Source organism: Thunnus maccoyii, chromosome 14, assembly GCF_910596095.1.
Source record: "Thunnus maccoyii chromosome 14, fThuMac1.1, whole genome shotgun sequence".
NCBI lineage: Eukaryota > Metazoa > Chordata > Actinopteri > Scombriformes > Scombridae > Thunnus > Thunnus maccoyii.
In genome coordinates, this window is record NC_056546.1 from 25046349 (window position 1) to 25062059 (window position 15711).

The following is a 15711-nucleotide window of genomic DNA, read 5'->3' on the forward strand; positions in this document are numbered from 1 at the left end:
TTTTGAGGGAAATGTCTCTATAACTACTGAATGGATTTCCATGAAATTGGTCCAAACATACCCCTCTGAATTGCAATAACTTCTGTGATCCCTTAACCAGCCATATCTGGTGCCATTATTGGGTCAAAAATGTATAAATACCTGCAAAATTAATGACTGCTTCAGATGTACTTAAATTTGTGTAAATTGCTTGTAACCAAATGTTAGCATGTCAACATACTAGACAGTAAACATGGTTAAGATTGCACTTGCTAAACATCAGAATGCTAACATTGTCGTAGTAAGCATGTTAGCATGATGTTAGCATCAACCTTAAGCATGTGCCAATACCGACCTGATCACACAGAAATGCATGAAATGACCTCGACCTCTTAAAACCGCTTTATGTGGTTGTGGCACATAATGTGTTAAAATTACATGTCAGTACCATGGAAACAATGCCAATGGAGAGTCAATGGGACCCTTTGTTGTGGTGGACACACAGATGCCCTGTTTCAACAACGTCATGCAGTGGGAGGTGGTTAATGTTGTTTTCTAGTCTAGGAAACTTTATTTTATTGTTATTTGACTCAGTTTTATTACAGTGCCTTAGTTATGATTTTTTGTTCTCTAAAAACATTGTATTGTTTGTGATGTAACTGTCATTTTGATAATGAGGTAGGTTTGAAGGAATGCCAAAGCTTCAGCTGTGTGTGTGTGTGTGTGTGTGTGTCTAATGGGACTGATTCTCACAGTGTCTTCTAGCGCCGCGGTCAGGTTAACATTGGAGTCAATGGTGATTATGGGTAAGAAGCATGCATAACATGATGTTGCATTGGTAATGACTGAATCTTCATCTTCACATTTGAAAAAAAAAAAAAAAATCATAACTAAGGCATTATAATAAATTAAGTCAAATGACAATAAAAACAACAATAAAATAAAGTTTATTAGACAAGAAAACAATATTAACCACCTCCCAATGCATGATGTTGTTGAACCAGGGCATTTGTATGTCTTCCACGACAAAGGACCCTAATTGACTTTCCATTGACATTATTTCCATGGTATGACACGTGATTTCAACACATTAAGTGCCAGCACCATGTAATGCGGTGTTAAGAGGTCATTTCACGTATCTCTGTGAGATCAGGTTGGCCAATACAGCCTCGAGAGCAGTTAGCATGGCTGTAGACTCTTTGTCTTGTTTTGAAATAATCAATCATCTGCTTAAGTTGGCCTGAACACAACCGGTGTTGGATCCCCGTCTTTTGTCACATAAATCTGACTACAGAATGATGTTGTCAGCACAACATCAGGTTGCTTTAGTAAACTGTAATGTGTTTTCAGGATGGAACATCTATGCTGCTTCAAAGGTCTACGGAGTAATATAAAATACCTTTTCCTGTGGTATTTATGCATGCTATTTCAGCCACTGAAGCTTTTTCAAAGAACAATAACTTATCAAATTTTCCATTAATATATGCAAAAAACAGGGATATTATTGTGTCATATTTAAAACATTAAGCTTTAAGTGGTAAATCAAAAAGGAGCAAAAACAGGAAAGATACAGAATGAGTAAAATGTTTTCCATTTTCCCATCTTTCTTTTGCCTTTCCTCTTTAACAGTCTAAAACCATTTGACAAAATGTGTGTGAAATCAAAAGAAAATCAATTCAGAGGTGAATACTTTTGGAACAGAGAGCGGTACGTAAGGTGCTGATATTGTACGGCTGTGTTTTATTAAGCCACTTTTTGGCAAGGTGTTGGCACGGTGGGGCCATATGCTGTGTGTCTTAGTCCAGTTGGACCCAAAATGGCTCTAAATGGTGCTGAGCTTCTGCCAGAGTAAGACAGAGAGCAGATCACTCAACCAGTCAGTCAGTTACACAAGGATGGAGGGAACAGCCTGGAAAAGAAGCTCGGTTTATGAGGAAGTCTGCGGGTTTTTATGAGGTAGTCGATTAATCACTTTTAAGCCCCTTCTTAAAAACGTTGTGTGCCACTGTTCTTGTTAATAAGAAACTGCCACCAGACTGCAGTCAGCAAAGACACTGCAAGTCAATGAGGACGTGTATGTCAACTCCATATGTAAGAAAATTCATTTACTTCATCTATTGTGCAATGCAATTAAAAAGAACGATAACCTGACAAAATAAAAATGATAACTCTAGTTTATACTTCACTCACTGCCAAATCTAAAACAGTGGCTTATATAAGGGAATCACTGATTATGTGATGACTATGTATCCAACTAGGAATTTCTTCCAGTTTTCTGCCTGTTTGTATCTTTGTAATATCTCCTTTGCTCGATAACAAGCTGTGGTGCTGTGTGTCTGTTGCAGCCGTCACAGTGTGCTGTTAAACTGAGCAGCGTTAGACAGGCTGACTGATGAGTCATAAGGGAGTGTGAGCTTATGTGTGTGTGTGTGTGTGTGTGTGTGTGTGTGTGTGTGAGTGCGGATTATGTGCATTTATTTCTGCGCTCCTGTTATACCAAATATATCTATCTCACACAAAGTTCACACTCTGAACACACACACACACACACACACACACACACACACATCGCCTACCCAGTGGGAGAAGAGATGGCTATTTTCACACAACAGGCATTCATTCTCAATTCATAATAGCTGCTCATGTCTTTTTTTTTTTTTTTCCTTTTTAACCCCAGGTGACATTTCACATCTGATATCTGCTACTATGTCTACACGTCTGCTTGTTTCAAACACATGTTCACTACGGCTTTTGATTTGATGCATCTTTTCAAACACTGATCTCATTGGTGTGTTTTGCTTCTCTTTTCATCGATGTGCTTCGTCCTGACTTAACACCGGCTTAGGCGAACTGCTGTGAGGACTGAAATTATGAGATTTGCCTCAGCTGAACAATGTGCTGTTTACTTATTGTCATGGAAACACTTATATTTGATGCTTTGAGCGTTCAAGATTATATACAGTAAGGCGTCAAGCCTCGGGATCTGATTTGCTATCACATTTTATGTGGTCCAGATTTTTAAAAATATATGATACTACATGCAGTTTTCTGCTGCTCATACATAGAAAACATCATTAAAGTCACAAAAATAATGTTAATCGAAGAATCAACATTTACCAAACAGATCAAATTTGATGTCAGATATAAATTAGACGCTGAAACAAAGCACTTCTGCTCACATAAATCTGATTTGATCATCATTTATCACAGCCTATAAATGAAGCCTATAAATCAGAGAATACTCTGCTCTTAATAACACCGTATTCAGCTGCTGTGTGGCACAGCTTGAGCCAGATGTTCCTCACTTAATTGACTCTTGACATTTGTGATATGGAATTAAAATGTATAATTAATCATTCGTTTAGTTTCAGAGAATGACACCACACTGACAATGTTTAACCTCTGGATTTGCTTAGCATACGGTAATGATGTAAACTAGAGCAGAGCCCTGATACAAAGCTTATTGGTGAAAGTCTTGTGTCTATATGGCTTCACTACACTTGGCTGTAAAGAAATCAAACACAGTTAATAACATAATCAAACAGCTAAAAGTAAAAAAAAAGGACAGAAAATCTAAACTCAATGGATATGAATGAGGATATGAGTTTTTGTGTGTGTCTGTGTTTGTGTGTAAATGACAGAGCTTGTTCTAAAGTATTGGACCTGTGAGGCTTTCCCAGATTATCAGTAATTGGCGAGGTGTTTCCCAAATGTGAGGTAGAGAAACACAGAGAAATAAAAAGATGTTGTTGCAGAGCGGCGATAGCTTGAATAGATTAGAGCCCATAGGCTGTTGAAGTCACTTTCATCTCCTTCAACAATTACCATTAAAGTGCTCTCAGGCAGGGTGATGCTCCTCACCCAGCAACCGTTCCTGGGGAGCAGGGGCTGTGTAAACTGGGCAGCTCGTAGGTGTGAGAGTGTGAATCGCCCAGGGAGGACAAGCTGTGTTCATTCTGCACGCTAAATGAGCTGGAAATAGTATTACACTTCATCTCACGCCCAAAAACTGACCTTTCAAGAGACTTTTTTTTTTTTTTTAAATTACTCAAATATATCAAGTATTTAAAAGCACGCTTGCCACCAAAGAACTGGCTGCACCTTCCGAACGAAATGCCAAAATGCTGAATAATAGCAGCATGTTTGCCAAAATGTAAGCACAGCCAGTGGGTTCTGAGATTCCTTCCAATGATATCTATTTTATTTATTGCAGAATGGCTTTGTATTCATATCTTGTAAAGGTATTGTCCTCTTAAGTTAATATGTTTATTTGTATATTGCATTATGCTCTGACAATGTAAAAACAAACAAGTAAAGCACCTTTTTAATCTGATTGAAAATGGATGCGTGTAAGGCTCTCTCAACCTACAAGCACTCCCCCAGACTACTGCTGTAAATTGGGCACTTCATTTATGTAATGTCCTTAGTCAACGTGCCTTGTTAAATCGAGATTAACTTAATGGAGAGATACAGTATGGCTTCAGCCTCAAATACTCTTCAGCCCTTCTATTATTATGATTACTTCATGCCATGCCAGCTAGCCAGTGATACAGTAATAATCTACATCACAGTCTCAGTTCAGTCATTTATACATAATGGCACTGCTTTATACTAGTGGTACAGGTGATGAAGTCATGACATGAGTGAAGAAGACGCAGTTACACACCACATATTCATTTTTTTCTATACCATAATGGAAAACCTCTAATATAGCCCTTTTGCTTTCTTGCTGCAAGAAAAAAAATACATTTGTTTCACTTCTGGCACGCCTCGAAGAAAAAAAGTAATTACTTGCAGTATCAATGCATGCAAAGTCAAACTCAAAGGAGGTGAATTAAGTGAGATGGACACAACTTTGCAACAACTTTGAAAGATGCCAACGAAATCCATTGATCACAACTACTGTGACTATCAACCTGGCAAGGGTTGAGGTTTGAAAGCTTTTTTATCAAACCCGAATCCCTTATTGCATCAATTCCTCAATCCTGTCAGGACTAATGTTTGCTCTTGGTGCAAGGAACTGCTGAAATAAGCATGACATGGTGTAAATAATATCAATTCTACTTAAATATTTAGCAAACGTCAACTAGATTCTTGGTTTATCTCTGTAGCACTGTGTCGTACGTGAAATTGAACCGGTTGCACTCACGCTGGTACCTTATACTGTGGAGATACAGCACATTAAGACACCAGAACTATTTACCACCAGAATATGGCAAAATGCCACACTTGTGCAGAGAGAAAAATTTGATTTCAGTCACATATTTTATGACTAACACTCACTACAACTGCAAATACAAACCAAATTACTACATATTATAAAGAGGCCACTTAAGAGGCCGTTATTTAAAGCTTTAAAGTGCACCACACGTCAACACATCTTCTCATATTTACTGTTTGTGAAAGGTGCACTGAGAGTTTCATGCTCAAGGACAAGAAGTACCAAGACAAACTTTTTTCCTAGACTTATAATAGCCTGCCAAAACTATGAAGTGCATTCATGTAGATGTGTTCTCAGTGTTAACTGAAATAATTGCTTTCTCCATATTTGCCTCCTAATTTGAAGTCCATCTGGGAATAATCAAGAGGTGGTTTTGAGCAAATTTGTTGAGTGGCCTCTAGAAACTGAGGAACTGCAGCATTGTCTTGACCTACGCTGACTTAGCTCAACTTCCAGAAATGCATACATACCTGCACTACATGCACACATGCTACACATAGCCTGGAGGCAGAATGTGGCTAAGTGCTGTAATTGCTGACAAACCCTTAGAGACTTGACACCGTCTCACCAGAGAAGAAGAAGAAGAAGATGATGGAAGAGAAGATGAGATGAAGTGAGTACGCACACTGAAAGACAAACACACACCCGGACACTCTCTCCCACTGATACACACTACTACACAGACAGCGTACACTCACATACACACTGATGAATTCATCGGCAGACTGAATGGCTAGAGGGCGCAAACTGTTCAAATGTTGCAGAACTATGCCACTTCAGTGCCAAGGGAGTTGAATCTTTTGCCTGCCGTCTGCAGATGCAGAGTGGCCCTTGTCTGATGACATGGTATTTGTCATTTGGGATGGCTACAATTGGAGCCATGATGAGGCTGCAGCTGATTTAAAGTGACAGGTACGCAAGGCCATCTTATCCATCACAAGGGAGTGGCCCACATTCACTGACTCCCAAATTACTGTCCTATTTGCAGGCCCTGCCCCCACTACATACCCACCTATCACCAGCTGATCTATGGCACACCAACAAACCCAAACAAGGTGTCATCTTGCCAGAACAAATAGACAATGACAGACTTAAAGGCGAGTAATCCTTCTCATATGTTTCAACTGTGTGGTGTTGGAGAATTCATTTTATTGTGCCCACCAGCTATTGTACTCCTTTTTTCATATTTTATTCCTCTCTCCTCTGTTAGAGCGAGTTCTGTCCCTCATCTCTCATACCTGAATTTGAACAGAGTGAAAAAAAACCACAAAAGTGTGTGGCCTTTAAAAAAAAAAACCCTGCTGGGAGTGAGAAAGAGAAACACTCACAGAACGTTGTTTCCTGACCTCGGGGTGGATTCAGTGGATTTTGCAAAGAGAGGCAAGTAAAAGAACCGAATAGCATATTTTAGAAAGTTTCACCGCATTTGTTAACTGGCGCCTTACCTTGCTGAGCTGACTGGCCGGTGAGCCGCTGCTGTTGACAGTGTGACATTTGAAGTTGAGTAACGATTCCCCGACGGCATCACGCTCTCTGCTCATGTCCTTGTCAGTGTGTGAGTGGCTGTCAGGGAGGGGCGATGTGGCAGACAAGGGGGGCCGTTGGAGCGCCGTGCAGGACAGACCGAGAAAGTTAGAGGGTTGGATCAGGAAGGCCTCCAGAGCTATGTTAGCAGACACCTGAAGGGAGAGAGGCAGGAGTAAGAAAGGGTGGAGGGAAGGTAAGAGTTATGGGTGGGGGAGAGAGATGGAAGGGTTGGGAGGTGGCACAAGAGGGAAGGGCAGAGATTTTTATATTAGTCATTAAGCAGATGCTTTAATCCCAAATGACAGCACCAAGGGAAAAAATAGACAGAAGCAAGAGGAAACAAAGGAAGCAATTTATCTTTCTCTTGCCTTATTCTAGCTATCTGATAGAGCCAAATTAACTTCTCATTATTCTAAGCTGCAAGAAAAAAGGTAAAGCTATGGGACGTTTACTCAGATCATCAACCTTTGCCCTGACTGCGTGTGGCTGTGAGTGTGGGTGGTACTGTGACGTTGTCAAGTCGTACCTTAGAAATGACCTGATTGTCTCCGGTCAGCGCCAGGTCAGCGATACGCTCCACACACTGGACGATCCGAGTGCACGCTCTGGCCTCGTTCTGGGCCATCCACAGTATATGTTCCTCCACCAGCATCATGTTACTGGCTATGTCTGATATATAGTCCCCCAGCTGTGGAAACGCAAGCAGACATGTATCCTTAATGTATGCATGTGCTGAATTATACAAACTGTATGTACAAAAGCCCACACGCACACATGAAGAGGCAGACTCATCATGCACATCAATCATATCCGCAACAACAGGAACATTTATAATCTCCAGTCAGAATTGTGAGGGAGGCAATGGTGGCTTCATTCATTATAGGAAGATTTAATTTAGATTAGCAGCTCCAATTGGGCATAATCGCTTCCTTGGGATGGCAGCTCGCTATTTACTTACTGTACTTTTCATTGTTGCTTCATTTGACTGTTCTTTATTGGATGAATGAGGGTGGCCTCATCAGTATTGTCTTAGGAGTGATAAAACTGCAAGTATCTCCTAATAATATCTCCTCCTGAATGACCTGTGATGAGTAATTGGACAAGTGATAGCTAAATTCAAGCCCCTTCTCCTCCCTCGCAAGACCTGACCTTCAGCATGATATAAAGCCCTGCGATTGCCTCCGGCCAGAGACGTGGGATAAGTTCACTTAAGGTAAAACATGACTTGCCCAAAAAGAGATGTATGTTCATAACCATAATGGTCATTAAGATTCAACACTGCCATAGGAAGGAGGAAAAGCGTATGAGGTGAAAAGTTAAGCTGTCTGGAATTGACTGAAGGATTGAAGCCAGAACGACAGCGTGATGCCATGTCTTCTTAGGCAGCCTCTGCTGTCTCATGCTGAAGTGTCCTTTTATGTTTGGTCAATTAAAGCTCTTGAGAAGCCATTGTTACCTCTTTATGAGCTAGTAAACGATTTTCCCGAGAAACCTAATCCTTTCTTAAGGCAAAGCATTGCTTTCAGACAGATCTGAATAAAGACATACTCTCATAATAGGAGGAGCTCACACTACAAGTAGTTCCCTCTTCATAAATATCACATTACAAATTTGATAGAGGAGTACAATCTGGGGAAAACTGCAATTTGAGCTGGAGCTACAGTCAAAGAGACGGGTCAATGAACAAAGAATGATTGTACTATAATAGCTCCTTCAAAGGAAAGAGGATTTCTTTATTTTGTCATTCATGGAATTGAGTATGAGAGGTCAAACGTGATGAAGTAAACGGGCGGTTGTGTGTCCCTAGGTTCATGCTTACATCTCTGCGTTTCTCCACCAGCCTCGTCAGTCTCTCCACCAGGTGTGTGACAAAGATGACATCCATGACATCAGTGAAGTGAGCCGCCCTGCTGGTGAAGGCCACTAACTGCTGGCCTAAAGGCTGAGCATTGGTGGTATTAATGGTTATCTGGAACAACAAGGAAAATATTCAGCGACACTCAGAGAAGATGATTACATGGTCCATCATCACAATTCAACAGAGACATAAGATGAAACAGCTTTGACAACATTAAATAAATAATAAATCGCTGTAATGCTGTTCATGGCAGTTTTGTGAGCTTCATTACTTTAATGTGATATAGTAATCCCATGAGTAATGTAGAATGAAATCAGCTTGTCGTCAGTCTGTTTGCATTATGTATATATAAAGTCATACATGGACAGATCTGTAGACACCTGCTGGCTATGGTTAAATCAGTGGAGATGCTGGTTTCTGCATTCTAGGGATATGAAGTTATTAAATCTTGCCAAGTCTGAGCAGCTTGGCAAATGCGTAAAATTCAACATGTCTAACATCATAGTAAGCTTATAGCCTAAAGGCTAGATTAGAGTAGATTAATTGACAGTGAGTCCTGGCTGTTTTCTGCACTCAGCACAACATGTGTATTGATACCTGAGTGAGCTCATGCAGCACGCGGGTCAGTTCGCTGGCATACGGGCACTGAGTATAGTCCTCTTCGGCCCACCGTCCAGCCCGGTCACAGCGACGCCACGCCTTCTTCTCCCTCTGGCTGGAGGGGTGAGGAGCGCTGCCAGAGGGATGAGGGGCAGAGCCAAAGGTGGCAGGAGCACAGGGCAGGAAGGCCAGGATGCCAGCTAGAGTCTTTGGCCATCTGCCACAAAAATATCTCCAAATCATCAGGAATGAACTAAGTTTAGGAATCTACACTGAAAGCACCAGATGGCAATTTCATACTCCCTGTACTAAGGAAATTATTAATTTGCATATTTGATTTACAGCTTACTCTAATTATTTTGCAGAAGACTGCCAGATTCTGATATTTGATTGTGAAACGATGAGTTCTGTGACTTCTGACTTAATTAACTTTATTTTCTAACTCTATTAATCAACTTTAATGTCTTTCCATTTTGTGCACAATGAAACTAAACATTATTTATCTACTGACACACTGCACCTAAAGGGGCATGCCACCAATTTTACACATCACACATCATGGAGAGCCCTAATCAGTCTGTAAAAAAAACTCTCTGGAGGGAGATTTCAAAATTCTGAAAAAAATAACCCAGATGATGTCATCAGGGGACATACTGGTTATGGCTAAGTTTCATATTTTTACAGAAGGGAAGGCCTTTGTTACAAACCCTGCTGCTTTGATGCTGATCATTCACTTAATCTGCCTCTTCATGAAAGTACAATACTGAATTACTGGAGTGGTCCTTTAACGTCACCAAAGTTAGAAGGTGGGGAAAGATGGAGAGGGATATATATATATATATACACTCACCAGTTACTTCATTAGGAACACCTGTGCAATCTAATGCAATCCAACACAACAACTCTGCCCTTAATTCTACATTTATGAAGCTTATACATTTTCAGTTTTTGTTGACATTGTCAGAAAGGTGATAATTCTACTTTATGTTTATTATTGAGGTCACAGTGGGTGGTGATGGTGTACTGGAGTGCACTATATTGAAAAGTGTTCCTAATATTTTGCATGTATGTTAATGGAGTGGTCAAAATATTAGGAACATCATTCAGTATAATACAAATCATTGCCTTTCTGATAATGTCAACAAAAACTGAAAATGTAAAAGCTTCCTAAATGTAGAATTTATGGCAGAGGTGTTGTATTGGATTGCCTTAGAGTGCGCAGGTGAGTGTGTGTGTGTGTGTGTATGTATATATATGTATATGAAGCAGAAACCTTTTCCTGCCTTTTCCTTCCTAAAGGGAAAATTCATCCTAAAAGAGTAATTACAAGTGTTGTTCGTATGACCATGCAAAGTTCATTGAGGTCTCCTCTGAAGCAAGAAATGAGACTTTCTCAATAATGTCATCAAGAGCCAAATCCTGGAGCTGCTCTACTGACCAACCTCTTATAGGAGCCAGGGTGATTTTAGAGGGAAATGGAAATTTTTCATTTTCTGGGTAATGCCTGTTAGTGTTTCAATAAAATAAAGCTCATTTGAGTGTAAAAAGTCAGCCAAACTTTCATAGTCCACTACATTAGCCTCCATTTCTCTGGTAATAAAAGAACTCCAGGTTTTGTGTCTTGATGTCGGTGTAGATTAAAGATCTTATTTCTGTGCTTCTGCAGCCTTAGGAAAGAGGTGTTTGTGCTCACACATATTGATCAGTTCGTCCACAATCAGAGGACAAACATGTGTGTTAGGTTTTGTTGTTTTCTCCTTAAGGCAATGTCAAAATCCCGCTGCAGAAAAGTAGCCTAAGCAATGCTTAATGTGGCAACACTTTTGACTTCATCTAAATGAAAATAAAGTAGCACCGCACTCAGGATGCTGGTAATCTGTTCTGTGGGTAGAGACCTGCCATCCCTCTGCTCCCCACCCCATTCTCTCCACCCGCCCCCCCTTCCTCTCCATCCACATTGTTGCAGCAGCAGCTACTTAGTAATAAATGGCGTTAATTTCGCCCCCCCCCCTCCCTCAACAAAAAAGGGGGCTCATTTTCCAGCCCATTACTCCAATGCTCCGGGAGAAACAAAGCCTCTGTGCTTGCTGCACAGAAAGTGGGCTGTAAAGTACAGTGGCTACACAAAGGAGCGTACACGAAAACAGCACACCCCTGGGGGAGGAGAGGTGGAGGATGTGAGTGTGTGTACAACTACAAGATTTCAAGGTGGTCACAAGGAGTGGAGGACAGGGGGAAAGAGGATAGATGGTGGTGTGTGGTGTTTGTTTCCCCTTTTCATGAGAAACCTCAGTCATGGGTAGTCATAGTTTTGCAATAAAGCTGGACTGCATAGTGACATAATAATTGTGTGAGTTATTGTATATCTTATATCCAATAATTAATAAAATATATGAACTGTCTAGCCTCTACTGCATGTGCGTAATTCAGGTCTTTGATGGTTGATGAGCTGCACCTGGTGCTAGGGTGTGGGTGATTTTTGTCAGGCAGGAACAAAAACCAGCACAACACTGTCGAGGACTAGACTTAAGTACTTCAACTGAACTGTACTTACTGAGATAATAGCAGAGCAAGTGAGTGCTTTGATTACAGTATTAATTCTTATACAGTAGACTGTGTAATTGGGGAAATTTCTGTTGAATTAAATCATAGTGAGGTTAAACTATTGCCTTATTTTGCCGGGGACCTTCTTGTATCAGCTTTGAAAAGCAGTGATTTACTGTCCATTACCATTCATTTTATAGAACTAGTTGGTAAACAAAATGAACACTTAAGAAATGAGAGAAATTCAAAGAAATGTGTTGTTTATTTATATAACCTTTGTTAAATCTTCTTCATACCTGAGGAAAGAAAAACGTTGCTGTTAAGTGCTCCTCGTTACGAGTGAGCCGACCAAGGTCACACAGTCGAGCGGCCATGAGAGATGACTCACCTGAAGTCCCCTTTGTTGTTGGTGACTCTGTCAGTGGGGCAGTACGGTGCCGACGTCTCCAGAACAACTATCTCCATCTGCCGGGAACTGTTGCCACGGGAACTGGTCACCAGGCACTCCCAGATGCCCGCGATGCCCACGTCGATGTTGGAGAGGATGACTTCGCTGGAGGAGGAGTGAGAGCGCAAGCTGTGAAAGTGTGTTTGTGTGTATGTTCACATCACATCTGTCTAAGTGGTGTGCGTGTTACTGAGCTTCTTTCTACAAGCGTTCATTTTCCTTAAGAGGGATGAAAGAGGAGGAAGACTTGTACGAGAAGTTGTATTAGGGTTAAATGTAGCTTTAAGACTAGTTTTGTGTTCGGTCTTGATTTTGAGGAGGTTTGGATTATTTTTGGATTAGGGTAACATTAGTCATACAGTGGAGAAGGTTAAGGTTAGGGCTGCAGTTTAGGGATTTTGTAGTCAGTTGAAATTTCACGTCAGGACAGATGTGCAAAAATGTGTGTTTCACAAAATCTAATTCCTTCAAGAGACCCTCATGTGTGTATGAGTATGCAGTGGCTTAAAATGTTGGCTGTGATTTAAGATGATCATTACTCATGCTTATCTTTCCTACTTTGTCACAGTGATTCCTATCTCAATGGAAAATGCCTGATTAAACAAAGGATGGGGAAACATTGACAAAGAGCCAATGCAGGCCATTTGCCAAAGCGACTAATCTTTAGGATTTTACTCCTTATGGGAAAAAAAGAGAAAAGCAAGCAGAGATTGCTAAGCAACGGGCATTATCACCATGGAAATACAACATCCTTGAGAGATGGCAGCTGTTTAATTTCCAAATACAATCCAGTTGTAGTCAAATGTACACTTTGTATGTACTTGAGGAGCTAATGCCTTTTTTGTGATTTAATTAAGCTGTGTGTGGTCATAATACAATTCACAGTACACCCGCACATATTACTGTATAAAGATTTCAAATGTGACCAGGGTATCAATGCTCCACAAAGGGGAATGTTCAACAGGTGACATTAAAAATGATAAGTGACAGGCTGGACAAGAAACTGAAATCTCACAGAGTAAAGATGATTAGTGGCTGAGCGCCTCTGATGTGAAGAAGCTGTTATCCCGGAAAACATTTCTCAGAGGATGTGAGAGAAATATTTATTGGGAAATTTTAAATGCCTTCATTTCGCCTGCTTGTCTCCCTTTTCTCTCCCTCTGCCTGTCCCAGCACGCATTGGACAAAAGGCAGGGAAACACTTTGTCTCACAGGACTAACACAAAAGCACAAACACATTCACAACTACTGCCAATTTGTTTCCAGTTTGTAATTCACCTGACCTACATGTGTTTGAAGTGTGGAAGGAAACTGGAGCACCTAATTCACATACACACAGGGAGAACATGCAAACTCCACACATAAACAGTATAAACCTCACTGTCGCCTAACTCTTGCTATGAGATGATGGTGTTAACAACACAGTTGTCATGCTGCAATAAAAAGACTGTCTGAACATGTTCTTTTTAGGTGTAGATGGCAGTGGTGATAGCAAGAGAAAGAAAAGTGACTCTTACTAAATGTCTTGTGATTGCATTGCAGTCTGGTCTGCAGAGGTCATTACTGCTGCTACAAAGGATTTCTTCCCGTATGACTGTTGATCGCCAGCACAAAATGGTCCATTTAGACATTTAGACATTTGCTCTTTGATTCTGGCTGGAACATTAACCTGATTTTACTGATGATGTTTTCAATAGAAGAAACATCAACCAAACAAAAGAGACAAACTGCATTTTACTTGTGTTGAAATTATGTCTGTTTCATGATGATAAAAATGTTATTAACTGTTCTTACTTATTAAATACACAGAGTACCTTGCACACAAAACACACATTTGTTTCTATTTCTTTGCACTTTGACTGATCTGTAAATATCCCTCCATACGTGATGAGTGTGCTTCTTTGACAGTTCACTATTAGCACATGGATTTTCTAGTAGTTGAGCTTTTGAATGCACACTAAAATCACACAATTCTGTGGTTGGTCAACTTTGCCTCCATGACACCGACAAAGTGAACCAGATTTTGCGTGGAAGCAGACCAGCTTGTTTAGTCGACACTACAGTTTCACTGACAGCCTCAACAAACCAAACCACACACACCAGTTTGTTTGAGTAAAACCAAAGAGATTCATGTGAGTAAATAGCTTAAGAATGTGATTTATGTTCAGTATGTAATACAAAAAGCAAATGCAAACAAATGCAGGTACAGAAGACCAAAATCAACAAAAAATGTTTTCATTGGGATAACTAATTTAGCTCTAATGATCTGAATCTACTAGAGTAGTAACCAGTTTATACAATAAGATACCTGAACACTTCCAAATGAAATCACATTGTGCTCTGGTGTAAACTAATTCCCACCACTGTTTGTTTTATAAGAGAAAGCAAACTGAAACCAGAGAGCGCTGTTACAATTCCCCGTATCAAACGGACTCATGACTTTGCTTCAATGACTTTCTGTGGGCGAGTTATGAAAATGAATAAAATAAGTCCTGATTTCATCTTCTGTGTTCCACTAAACCTCTCTTTTTTGATTGCTTTTCTAATAGGCCCTAAATCAGATTTGAACGCTTGACTGAGATGATGACATTCTGGGCTAGAGAACAAGTGTGTATGTCCGTGCGCGCGTGTGTGTGTGTGTGTGTGTTTGTGTGAGCCTGTCTGTGAATACATGTGAGGATTTTTGCATGTGTGTAAGTACATGTTCAGCTGCCCGAAAAGTGCTTCTGGGCATTTTTAGCTAGTTCAGAAGGATTTTTGCACCATTTATTTAATTGTTTGGGCAGGGGCTTTTTGAAGAATTGTTATTTAGACAGATTTCTGAAAGCTTCTGACATGCTGTAAGACTGCTTGCATGCTTCGCTGAGTCGTAGTGTAGAAATGAGTTGCTGTGATGACGACTTTGTCTGATTTTCTCTGTAACTGTTAGATTCTAAAGCGTAACCCTACGTAACTTTATCTTCTTTCTAACTCCAAGCCAAGCGTTCTCTTTCCTGTATACTCTTTCTCTGTCTCACACAGACTAACAGACACTCTCTCTTTGTCTTTTTCTCCACTTCCCCCTTTAAAACAACATCCTCCTCCTCCATGAGACACAACCACAGAGCTGAGTTTAAAGTGCGAATGGGCTTTAAATTGAAACCCTCTGGGTTCAGTCCACCTATCACCCTGTTTCCACAGTGACTTCTCCGAATTTAATAAGAGACCACAATGAGCACACGTGCTATCTGAAAACCTGATCTAAACAGATAGTTTAGATAACATATTGGGAGGTAAAGTGGAAGACCAAATCTGTTTGTCATGCTTATCAGATTCTGTTTGCACAGGACTAGTATTACATGTGGACCACAGTAATTTACTGAAACCCAAACTCCATGTTTTATAAAACATTTTCACACAGGATAATGAAACTGCCAGGAAACACTAGTTTTCCATGTTACAACTCTCTATGTAAAGCCAAGATTTTGGAATTTGCACATCAGTTTGGCAATCTTGAGAGATTTGAGCATTCAGTATCTTCCTCTACCAATTCCA

General features: G+C 40.4%; 1 protein-coding gene across 11 annotated transcripts in view; it reads right to left on the reverse strand.

Moving 5' to 3' along the window:
- LOC121912177 (adhesion G protein-coupled receptor A1) overlaps positions 1-15711 on the reverse strand; it is a 181311-nt gene that overhangs the window by 95692 nt on the left and 69908 nt on the right. For all 11 annotated transcript variants that reach the window (XM_042434304.1, XM_042434303.1, XM_042434302.1 and 8 more), the window contains 5 exons: positions 12118-12282; positions 9183-9402; positions 8547-8696; positions 7254-7415; positions 6646-6879 (listed from right to left, as the gene is read on the reverse strand). In XM_042434304.1, coding sequence (XP_042290238.1) covers positions 6646-6879; positions 7254-7415; positions 8547-8696; positions 9183-9402; positions 12118-12282 — 931 coding nt within the window. The remainder of the gene's footprint in view (positions 1-6645; positions 6880-7253; positions 7416-8546; positions 8697-9182; positions 9403-12117; positions 12283-15711) is intronic.